The 12,696-nt window shown below is 41.3% G+C and overlaps 1 protein-coding gene across 1 annotated transcript in view; it reads right to left on the reverse strand.

The window, feature by feature from the left end:
• The window catches only part of LOC142414251 (von Willebrand factor D and EGF domain-containing protein-like), a 185,121-nt gene that overhangs the window by 107,713 nt on the left and 64,712 nt on the right, over window positions 1-12,696 (reverse strand). The window contains exons 7-9 of the mRNA XM_075511234.1: window positions 11,362-11,579; window positions 8,452-8,525; window positions 795-1,065 (exon numbers count right to left, since the gene is read on the reverse strand). Of these exons, the coding sequence (XP_075367349.1) occupies window positions 795-1,065; window positions 8,452-8,525; window positions 11,362-11,579 (563 nt within the window). The remainder of the gene's footprint in view (window positions 1-794; window positions 1,066-8,451; window positions 8,526-11,361; window positions 11,580-12,696) is intronic.

Below are 12,696 nucleotides of genomic sequence, written 5' to 3' on the forward strand. Positions count from 1 at the left end.
ACTACCTTACCAAGATCTATTCCAAGCGAGATCACAAGGAGAGCCAAACACAGGCACTCCCAGCATCGTTCTGGCTCTGTTGCGGACCTATCTTCACCCTTAAACATTTCCTGGCAATAAATCTTGATTATACAACTCTAGGATAAAATTATCTTCTTGGCCATAATTTGTGGCTCTTGTCCTCACCAAAGCCCCTGGTGCAGCCTGCTCTTACTCTTCCAGTAATTTCACTAGATTAGTGTGGATAAGTGATACTCATGCAAAGTATGTTGTGGCCATATATTTTTTAGGCAAGTACTTTAAATTATACCAAATGTTGCACATTTGCAGCCCATTTTCGTGGCTTTCGGGGGCTATCTGGATCTGGCTAATCTTGCCTTACTGTTCCACTCTAAAAGTACATAATTCTGCTACCTGTGTGATCTTCCCTTGAATATTTATATTGTAAGCTCTGCAAAGAAATTTGCTTTATGTGATGTGGTTGGGTAGTGCCTAGCACAAACAAACTGAGACTGGATTGCCGTACTGCGGAGAGTAACAATATTGGCAATCCGATATGTCTCCGAGAAATTTCCAGAGATATTTGTTTTATTTTACAGTTTGTTAAACTAACACTTTAACCAGCTTCTTCCCTGCCTCTCGTTTTTCGGTACATTCTGCTGAAGGCGCTCTTATGGCTTCAGATAGATATTTTTAGATATTTTAGATAGCAGCAACTTCATTAATAATTCAGAAATATTAAAGTCACATTTTCAGAGAACAACAACAACAAGAGTACTCAAATATCCACGTACTGTTATTTTTCTCCCTCCGTAGGACTTAAGGATTTTGACACGTGGCGATGCCCCAGTGCTTTTGATGGCTAGCTGGGGTCTGCTTTCCCGAAAATGGCCATTGCAGGTGTCCAGCACCACGGTGTCACCCCCTTCTCGCGCAGCTACGCCGCAATTGCAGGCGGTGGCGGAGCGGTGGCCTCCGCAGTCCCACTGCCGAACGTGCACTTCAAACACCCGCGACGTGCTCCGGCACAAAAGGAAGGTGCCGATTTTATAGTTATCGAAGCGCCTAAACAGCAACAAACGACAAAGAGGATTTAGAGACCCAGAGCATCCACCGGCGACGGCTGTTTGTTGGTACTCGCACAACAACGCTCCTTAATTAGGCCGGCGTGGTGGCTGGCCTTGAAGGAGGGAAAAATCAACACGTGGGGAAGCGTTTCTCAGGCACTGTAAGCACGGGAACGCTGTCGCCGGTATTAGCTGGAAGTGCGTAAGAATTCATGTGAAAAGTGGGTAGCTGTCTCCCAGCTGCTGCTATGGCAACGGGCATGGATAAAAAGGATAAACATTTGATAAAAAGCAAATGGGAAAAAGTCCCTGCCTCCAGGCCTTAATAAATATGTTTTGGTTCTAACCGGATGCTTTGCAGCATGATATTCTTCAAAGCAAAATCAGTGCTCAGATAACCTCTTCAGTGACTAATCGCTAACTTTTACAAGACTGACACTGCCTAGGTGAATACTTCACGTGAAACCCTGGGATTCTGCTGAAGACCTGTTAAAATGAGGTTGGTTCCCCCCCCTCAACAACTTCACTGTAAGCACAACTTTTGCTCTAAACAGATTGGTGATCAGCACAGCGCAATGTGTTGAACAATTTGGGACTTTCGTTCGGCTCTGTACAAAAAGCCCTTGCTCCATCCGAGTGAGGCCACGAGCAGAATAACTTGAATAATTTTGCAGGTGTTTCCCCTCGGCACGAGCCAGGTAAAACTGCTCCCGCTTGCAGCCTCTTGGGTTTCCACAACAGGGACATGCGAGAGTTTCCTCCTCTGCTCGTTCTTTCTTTTCTCAGTCCATAAGCTTGTCTTATTCTTACTCTATTTTATTCTAATGAGATGTATAAAAGAAATGAGAATGAGATGTATAAAGAAAACAGGAGCTGTATACTTTATATACGTTGCTGGAGTTTTCTCCTCACAGCCATCTTTAAAGACGATGGATTATTCTGCTTCCTTTTAAGGCACTGCATTTAGTTTTAAACACGATTATTAGGCAGTTAAGTACAATGGAAATTAAGCTATAAGCTTATAATAATAAGAGTTATTCTTTTCTACAATAAAAAAGAAAATGTAAAAAAATGTATAAAATAACTAAACTCAATAACAGGATGTTTTTTAAGCACTGTCATACAAACATTAATATTTTTTTCAGTCTGTTTATGTTTTCTATACAGAGGAACAAATGGCTAAAGAACCAAGTTTTTTTAGCATGTATAGATCTGCATTTTATTTCTTTTCAGAATAAAAGCCATAGAAAACCATGTACCTTAAAACACAGTAAGAATTTAAACTCCAACTGCTTTTCTCTGCTAGAAAACACATTTGACTTTATCTTTCATCTTGAAAAACTTAGTGAAGTTGGCCATAAAAAGATAAGATTTTGAATGGTTCTGTCTCATCTTAATTTTCTAATCAGGTGCATAAATCCTAAGTACACTACGCAGATGCTGTTGCTAAGACTGATTAGAACTAAGGACAACATAAAAAATAGTTAATCTCTTTTAACATCAAGTACTAGCTCCATTTGGATGTCTTCACAGGAGAGACAGAGGAGACAGGATGTTTTATGAGAATCACCTTCCACAGTTTCCTTCAACAGGGGGAGCTTAGAAGGAAAGGTGTTTAGAGAGCTTGATGGAAAATAACGCATTAGAATGGCTGTACCCAGACTAATCAGCTGTATCTGGTAAATAAGACTGTGTTAGCATATGCATATAAATATCATTGCAGTTATGGGAGCTATTTTCTGCTTAATAAGCATTGACAGTGGACTCAATCCAACTCTGCCAGAAGTCACAGTACTTCAGTTAAGTCAAGGCATAGAGTTGTGGTTTAACCCCAGCCGGCAACTCAGCCCACCCAGCCGCTCGCTCGCTCCCCCCCGCCCAGTGGGATGGGGGAGAGAATCAGAAGGGTAAAAGTGAGGAAACTCGAGGGTTGAGATAAAGACAGTTTAATAGGGAAAGCAAAAGCCGCTCACACAAGCAAAGCAAAGCAAGGAATTCATTCACTCCTTCCCATGGGCAGGCAGGTGCTCAGCCATCTCCAGGACAGCAGGGCTCCAGCACGCGTAACGGTGACTTGGGCAGACAAACGCCATCACTCCCAGCGTCCCCCCTTCCTTCTCCTTCCCCAGCTTTTTATTGCTGAGCGTGATGTCATACGGTGTGGGATAGCCCTTAGGTCAGTTGGGGTCAGCTGTCCCGGCTGGGTCCCCTCCCAGCTCCTTGTGCCCCCCAGCCCACTCGCTGGTGGGGTGGGGTGAGGAGCAGCAAAGGCCCTGACCGTGTGTCAGCACTGCTCAGCAGGAGCGAAAACATCCCTGGGTTATCAACACTGTTTCCAGCACAAATCCAAAACAGAGCCCCATACGAGCTGCTATGAAGAAAATTAACTCTATCCCAGCCAAAACCAGCACACGTAGATTGCATAGCACATAACAAATCTGCAACATGTCTAAACTGAAACTTTCAGCTGCCTTTGAATTACTTGAATGGATAATTGAACGTAGTCAGGTAAACTTTTCTGATGTTTATACAACTCTAATTGTGATAAGGATTCTTTGGACAACATTGGAGAAATCAAATTGCAGCCTTGTGGTGCTAAAAGCATGAAGTAGAGCTACTGGAGCTCTGCGTGTTCTTTGTGAACCAGGTGCCACTGCTTGCGTCTAAATTGCCCTCGACAGTGCACTTCCACATCCTGCCGCCCTAATAGTTTGTAGCAATGGATGTACTGGGTGGAAAGTGGTTCCCTCCCTCCCCATCTATGTGTTTGGGTTGTTTTTCAAGGAGTGCAGCAAGTTCTTGCCCCAGCATGAAGTCATGGCTCAACTTGTGCTTTTAATCCAAGAATTATAAATTGCTCCTAAGTCTTTGGTTATGACAGTGAGATGCTATAGGAATCATTTCTCTTGGTTCACGATAAGAGAGGGACAGAAAGGAATATAAATGTATGTGAACACTCACTACTAGTACCTTTGGATTAACTAACACAATACACTTACTATTCACCAAGCTGCACTTCATCTTTTTATTAATTCAGTTATTATTGTGGCCGCTCCTAAAGTTTTTCCACCACAATTTTGCCACCAAATAACTTGCTTTGTTGCCATATCCCTCCAGTCTCCCTCTTTCCTTGCTAGTGAGAACTGTCTTGTGCCAGTTGTGACTCTAGGAAGTGCTGGGTGATGCTGGAGGACGTCCTCTGGTTTCAGGTGCTCATCACTAGGGACTGACTGTGCTGTCCTCGGGGAGCAAAGCTGTTGGGTTGTGTTCAGCAGTCACTGGATGCTTAGAGATGTATAAACTTCTACAGACCGTCAAAAAGAACAGCACCTCTGGGAAGGCTGCTCATGCCCAGGACTTAGTTGTGGGCTACTATGGTGAATGCCATTAAAACCACCCACAAGCGTGAAGCTGTGCAAGCTGAGGGATTTTGTCATGGTGCAGGAAATGGCACCATTGCCCCTGTGATATTATGGATGGCTAGATGAGGGTAAATGTTTGAGAAATCTCAAAAACTCTTTTTTCTTTTTTTTTTTAAGTTACAATGCAAAATAGTATGAATGATACATATAGTTCACCCATCAAGAAATATTTCCCTTTTTATATTTTGCCTTGAAAGGATTTTCTGCATATTTAGTTTTAAGCTAGTATTTCATATTTAAGAATCTACAATTTATGGCATGAAAAGCTTTTATATTTATAATGTGCCATATCTAGTAATGAGGGCTATACTTTTGCTTTACCAGGCTTTCACATTTGTTTAATTTAGAAGGTACTTTGCTATAAAAGGAAGTGCTCTCTCTGGATTTTAGCTAGTATAATTAACGCTATTTCACATCTATGCTCCAATATACACAAACTGATTGTGCTTACACTGTAAAATATGACACATTCTTCTTTGATTTTCAGTCACTTCCTTTGGTCAAAAGAATGAAAAGATTACAAGATAAATATTTCTACAGAAAGATATTAGCAAGAGGCCTACCAAAGGGGAGTGTTATCATTAGAAGTGGGAGTTAGGTATTTCAGTTATCTAATAAATAGCTAACTACCTCAGATGTAATGTGAGCTCAGTATGTCAGATTAAAAATCATTGAAAACATCACTATAGAAGTTACAAAATAGAAGTATTATTGTGAAATCTTACAAATTAACCTATACATTGGAAGTGACCATTTCAGTAGGAAAATTTTCCTACCAAAAAAGAAATATTTTCCAGTCTTTTGATTTTCATGCCATTTTTCAATTTTCCAACAAATCTGCTAAAGAAATTATTAAAATCAATATTTTTAAATTAAGTTAAATTTTGATGAGCTTTGCTTTTCATTTAAATTTTGGAAATCAAAAAGGTTGCAATTTCTCTTTTCCTGTCTGCTTTCATCCTTGCTTTTCTCCATTGTGCATTTTTTCTTTCTCTTTGCCGTTGCTAACGGGAAAGCCCAAAAAGGTAAGCAACTCTGTGAAAGGCAGGAGTATGTTTCCGTGCATGCCCATTTGCGTAGAAAACACTCCTACCGTTTTGCTGTCGGCAATGTTCCCCATCTTCAGCCTTTCCCTTGCTTTTCACGTGACAGTCCTTCAGCGAGCCATCCCCAGGACTCGAGTGGGTGGAAAGGGTGCCAAGGAGACCACCGATCGTCACCCATCCACAGCAGCTCTGCCTACAACCTTTTGATCTTAGAGTCTGCTGTCTCCCGGTAAGCTGACCTACAGGCTTCGGGGGGGAACAAATGGTTTTCCTTGGGTTATATTGTTTGATGGATGCTCTGCTGTTGATCTCAGAATCAGTTTTGATAGCTTCTTTATTAGGCTTTGTTTGCTGCCATCTTTGTAACCATATAGAGGTGGGTAAAGGCTGCCATTTCCTTCAGTTCTCTTGACTGATTTTGGAAGTTTCTTTTCTTTCCTGTGTAATGTTCTTAGCTGAGCCTGCGTCTACCAAGCACTTACAGTTGACGTAGCTCCTGGTGCCCAAGAGCTGATGCTCCAGTCGTCCTCTCAGCCTACTGCTTCATAGTCCCTAGAAGTTTCTCTTAGCTTTTTCTCCTCTCTTGCTTTGCTGTTTACAGTCTACGGATCAGTCTCTGATACTTTTTTATTATTGAGGGACACTCATATCGTTTCTTACTTGAGCCCACAAGCTTTTTGTACAATTCTTCCATTCACAATACCTAACGCACACCTCATTTCAAACACAATTTCCCACCATGTACCTTTTACAACCAAAGGGGAATGCTTCAGTTCCACACCTCTGTGTCAGCCTGTGTCTTTAGGTTATAGGTTTATATCAGGACGGAAGCAGGAATTGCATTCCCCCCTCCTTAGATATAGAGCTTTAAAATCATTTGCTAATGCACTAACATTTTTTGGATAGGCAGACAGAGAAGTTGCTTAACTGATGTGTAATAGGGTGGCATAATCATTACAATAATTGAAAGAGAAATTATTTACAATAATAAATGGGAATATAAGTAGGAGTAATGGGACTGTGAAATGATGGGTAAGAAACTTGGCTGAATATCAAGAAGTGATATATCTTAGTGAAATAACCTACTTATTGAGATGGCAGAAGCCCCATCAACTTAGCTCATTTAAAGCTACACTGGACAGTGCAGTAATGAACATCCATCCACAGGGGAGGAACATGCAGGTATGGAGGGGACAAGCTAATCCTGGGATTTTTCCATGGCCAGGCTGTGTGACTCCGAGGCAGGGTGCCACAGAAGGACAGGCTTTTCCAGACTCCTTGTGCTCAAATATAATTGTAAAATGCTTAGAAGCATTTCTGTGTGCTATCAATAACAGGGTTGCAAAATGAGTTATTCAGATAGAATTGCTTTATTTTGTTTTAGACCTTTTTCCCATGGAAGCTATGTAAAAATGTACTACGTGGCCGAGAGCGTTCCCCCATTCCAAGAGGCACTTTTTCAGTAATTTATGACCTCCTAAACACAACGACCTGGCAGATCACTGTCCATTCTTAGCCCTAAATGAGGAGGGAATATTTTAGAATATAAATGTAGAGAGAGTTTTGCAATAATATTCTAATCGAGTTTAATATCCCAGAGTTGAAATAATTGCAGATACCACAAGGCATGGGAATGTCTTTGTACCTCTTGTAGCTCTTCTGCAGCTTTTACATGTCGAGCAACCAAACTTGCATGAAACAAGTGCCTGACCACATTTTAAATGGTATTCAGCAAAGCAGGAGGGAAACGGGAAAGCCCTAGATGTGCAGAGCTAATCTAGCTGAGACTACCCAGTTTAGGTGACATCTTTATTTGAGGCAGACGTATAACCTTTAACGGTGCTACTGCCTTTCTTCCTCTCATTTCATCAACAGATTTCTCCAGCTTGGATGCCATTTCAGATGCTACCTCCAGAGCATGCTGGACTGAAATTGGGACATTAGGATATCAAAATTAGAATATCATGCCTGCCGAGCCCCTGTGGACGCTGTGCGCCTAAAGTCATTATCTGTGCCATTAGGAGGTTAATGGCAGAATAACAAACCTGGAATGTGATCTGAAATATTAGCGACTTTGGATCAAACGTGCCAGACGCAAACTTTGAAAACTTTCTGTTATGTTAAATAGCTGGGGTAAATTCATGAATGATTAGGGAAGTTAACTGAAGAAAAATTCTGTACAGTACAGGTTGTCAAACACAAAAATACCACCTTTGGCTCAGGAAGTCTTTAAGCAACTTATTGCTGGATAATATAAGAGGATATCTGGACAGTACAAGAGGATGTACAGCTTTATTTTTGCACTCTTTCCATGATATTTGCCACTTATCATTTCTGGACTTCTTTTATCTGAGACAGCATAGCCATCTTCATGGTTTTTTGGTTGTGATTATGACTGTCAACTCCATGCAGAGATGCAGATGTGCATAAACCAGCTCTGGAAGTAGAAGAATGCAAGAGCATCCTTGGGTTGAGAGACTTTGCATCAGGTGTTACTAAACTGCCGGGAAGGACCAGGCTGTCCCTGTGTGCTGAGCTGCTACAGGGATGTAATGGCTCACTTGGGTGGAACTGGGCTGTCGCTGACAGAACGCCACATGGTGCAGGCACCTTCTCAAAGTCAATAATGACGGTTGTGTTTGAAGAACCTTTTGGAATCTGACCTTTGTCTTGCAAAAATTATTCCAACTCAAAACCATTGCCGCTTCAAGATTAATCCATTTCTATTCCTTTTGTTAAAAGGAGCATAAACAGCTGGAAGGAAACCATGTATGTTATTGAAGCACTACATTAATCACTATAAGCAAGCTAGTACAACGCTCTTTTGATATTCTAATGTAAAACCAAAGGCATGCTACATCCAGAAACTGAAAACTGCAGTAATTGAGCCAAATTATTTCAAAGTAGAATACTCACCATCCATCAAATGTGATAATGTGTGGATCAGTGAAAGAGTAGCAGTTCCCTGTTGGGAGGTCTCGAACTGTGACCTAGTTAAAATGAAATGTGTAATGAATACAGTCTACACAGCAGTTTTTCTTCATTAGTGTTCCTTACAAAACATTAGGGGCAGGATTCATGTGTCAAGTACAAACTAAAATCTGACTTCTAAAACATGATTGCGAGTGGGTACAAAATAGGCTTCTCTTTCAAACAATGGAGTGTAATCACATGCAATAAGGGAGTTCAAAGTGCTCCTATTCCACCTGATGTAATGCACTGTCTTTCTTTATCTGGTAAAAAGCGAAGCTTTTTTATTAAACTTTTTTGCTCAGAAGTAGATCATCCACTGAAATTATCAAGAGAGTAGAGTGCTCATTAAACTGTATTAATTTTAATGCCTGAAGTATGGTGTAAGGTATGCTGTAATTAAGTAGTTTTAGCATATTTTAGTCGTAGTCATTGCCTGTCCCCCAATTTGACCTTAAGTTTCCTGATACTGCATATGAATGGCTGATTTATATATTTGATGTGCAGGTTATTGATAGGGTACTGGTGACAAGGGCCCAAATCAGGCTGCTGGAGGTGTCTGCTTTAGGCATGTGAATAAAAGAGGAAAGGATCTACTACAGCAACAGAGATCTTCAGCTGCATCAGCTTGTGTGTTACCTGGGCACAAGCGGGGCCGCAGACAAGGTCTGAGAGCCCTGGCACCCTGCAAGGAGCAGATATACCTGCAAAAGCCAGAGGCAGGGCAACTCCCTTCTAAGTTTTAATACCTGAATCTTGGGCAGTGCTGGGCCTGCATTGCCACGCCTGCTCAAGACGGTGTTTTTTCATACTCTGCTATCCAGTTCTCAGAAGCGCAACAAGACTGGGTTGTGTAGTGATTTGCAATATGAAGAACTCCCAGTCATACTGGTGGGATTGATGAAGTATTATGGTTTTCCCATATCCAGCCTGCCAGGCTGATTTCTTGGCCAGGGCTGTTAATTCTTTGCTCGTTCTTTGCCCGTGAGAAATCCAGAGGTGTGATTCGGTTTGTTCTGCCACGATCCGCAGAGTGGGGAAGAAGAATGGCCGCTATATCCTCGTGCAGTCTTTCACTGGCAAAGGCTTAGTAACTTCAGAACTGAGCTTTTAGGAACAGTGGTGAAATTAAATAAATAAATAAGTACGAGGGTGAAGATAGAACCACACTCGCTGACAAAATTCTTCATCTGCGGCAATACATCAGCTGTATTTCAAAATGCCCCTTAACTATCACACAGAGACGTTGCTTAGACACCCACCAGTGTCTGGCACCCCAAAATGTTAGAGTGGTGATCTTGAGGAATGAAAAACTGAACACCTCTTTGAACAGCATTGTGATCTGAGGTCAATTGTATCATTTGTATCTAGTGTGATATAAAGAAGTGTCTCAGAAATTTTCCCTTTTCTCCGCGACCACAACCTTCCTAAGTAAAACCTTTGCACAAACAAATCCATGTGGCCCTTTTTGCTCTGCTCTTTTCTAGCATGATACCAGCGGAGGATGCAAGTCCTAGTTGTTGGCAGTCTTAGTTTTCTGAAGAAATCCACTTTACTGGGCATCTGAATGTGTCAGGATGTTCTGCTCCCCATTTCCGTTCAATTTTCAGATAAACCAAAAATATTTAACAAGCCTGAAGGACTAAAGATTATGTGGATTTTAATATATGGATTTTTTCTTGATATGTCACATGAACTGTGTTACAGTAACGCCTCTAATTAACCGCAAAGCAGCAATGGGGAAATGAGGGGGAAGGAAGGTGATGTCTATTATGTTTCCATAGATCAAGTTTTAACTGAGATAGGTAGAATTTATTATTAAAATTGCTTAATTCCATTTCACACTTGCTACTTTTTCATATTTTTATGGAAGCATTTGTAACTTCAAGAAATACGGGTATGTGAGCGTACTACATGGAATTAGCTGCAATTTCTGATTTAAGAATCTTAAAAAGTTTAAAATAAGCCTATGGTGGAGAGGAAAGGATATAGTCACGTGCTAGGCATTTTACCTTTGAAGACAAAAATTCTTTTGGTCCAGTTTAATCTCATTCTCTCATGAGCAAATCCACAAAAATCAGGGCAGTGAAATTATAGATTTCTTTGGGGGTTTGTTTTCGGTTACTGAAAATATACCAGCTTGAATGTGCCACTGCTCTGAGAAATGTAGCTGAGTCAAATCTGTGTTCTGGTTTATTCTCTCGGGTGGTGGGATTACGGCTCCCAAACCTCCCAGCTGAGGCCCTGAAACAACTTCAGAGGCAACGGGCCAGTCCCTGCCCACCACACTCCTTTCTAGGCAGGGAAAGCATGGCTTGCTTCCCTGATTGATTCTTATTATTTTTATTTTGGACATTTTGTACAGGGATAAATGACGAGACGGGGCAGCCGCGTGTGTCGTCAGAGGTGTCCCGGTGATTTCTGGCACAGTCATAAATTGAACATGGCACTGCTGAGTCCCAGCCCTCCTTTCTCATTACCGAGGCACTGCATTTCCTTTGCTTTTTCAGAAACTCTTCTCCAAACCCTCGATTTTCCCTCTCTCTCCTTCTCGAAAAGGTGCTAATTCCCTAACCTGTGTTCTCCCTCTCTTTTCTTCCATCATACACAAGCACACCTGGTTACATCTATAATCTGGCTGTTGGCCTTACTGATGTGCTGACTAATAATAAAACCTAAATTTTTTAAAGCAAAAGGCTTTACATCTTAATTTTCTTGGCATGGACAGACCCTGTTTTGGTTTACTCTGCTGACAGCAGTCCCCAAATGTTTATATGGTTAAGGAATATTGTTTTCTGCACTACTAAACCTCCCATTTAAATTTGACACGTTTTCCAAATTATTTTAGGACCCGACCTTCACATCCTTTGGTCTATGAGCCCTCCAAAGCAAATCCCTCCGTCCAACTGGCTCAGCTCGGATGCGGCTGATGCGGTTCCCGTCCTGAGCAAAGTCTGTCACGGCTGTCACTGTCAGCACGCCTGCTGCACAGTTGCTTTCCGAGCAGGGTGCCTGCAGCAGATCCACCTGGCACGCCGAAAGGGCGATGTTTGGAGGCCCCAGTAATTGGCTATCTAAAATGAACATGAAGACCGAGTCTGACAAGAGTTATCCAAACAGTTGCCCGTACCCTGTTTACCATCCAACACAAATGTTTCACATTCCAGGACACACATGCCTTGAAACCAGATGGGGTTTGCATGAAGACAGTTGTGACTGACTCAATCTGGCATCCCTCTGCACATTTTACTGTGCTTTTTTTTCCCCCTGAAGTAGGCAGTTTACTAAAACTCAGTGGTGCTTTTCTTTCCATAGGTGCTAATATTTCTGGAATGACAGTCTTATCTTTATGGGTCCATGCCCAGGGAACGAAGACGAGTAGTTCTCATGACAAAGAAAGAGATGAGTCTGTGTTTCTGGAAAACATTTATCTTTCACTAGCTTTATTATAAGGAGGTATCTGCTGGGAGTTATTTAATTTAAAATAAACAGAACTTTTGATCGGGAAAGGGAGGATTCTTGAGTCAGTTTTTAGTGAACTTCAGATCCATGACAGGAAGGCAAATGCAGCAGATTTGTATTTGTGTTTTTGGCTTAGCTAGGTTACAGTGCTTTACTTTCCAACTGTAAAATGATGGTAGTTTTATTTCTGTCTTTCACAGAGGCATTGTGAGGATAAATTCACTAAAAGAATGTGGAAAAGTAATAAGCTATGGGGGTACTGGCTATGTAAGTATCTGTGATAGGTAGGGAAGTGATGGGTGGTGATAAAATCAATACGGCAATGGCAACCCAAGTCGTTCATTCAGCTCTGCCCCTGCACGTCATATCTTTCCTAAAGGGACCTCTTCTAGGCACAAGACTAGTAGTGTCCACTTCTCTTGTTTGTGCTGAGTATTTAGTTTTCTGTCCCAGGCCAATAAGTGTCATCTGAAAAGAGCAAAGTTCTAGAAATGGTGTCAATGGAATGAATCTAATATGAAAACATCGAATTTTCATATCATTTTTCCCATTTGTAGAATTGCTTAATAATTTATAGGAGATGGCGTTCATATATTTTAAGATGGTATTCTAACATGATCAAATAATCAGTGTTTTATTCCTTATGGAAAAAACTCATAAAATATAATTTAAATTAACCCTGTAGAGTTCTATAGGAACTGAACTAAAACCCTACAAATATTAATAGCA

The sequence above is a fragment of the Mycteria americana genome, chromosome 9, assembly GCF_035582795.1.
Source record: "Mycteria americana isolate JAX WOST 10 ecotype Jacksonville Zoo and Gardens chromosome 9, USCA_MyAme_1.0, whole genome shotgun sequence".
Taxonomy (NCBI): Eukaryota; Metazoa; Chordata; class Aves; order Ciconiiformes; family Ciconiidae; genus Mycteria; species Mycteria americana.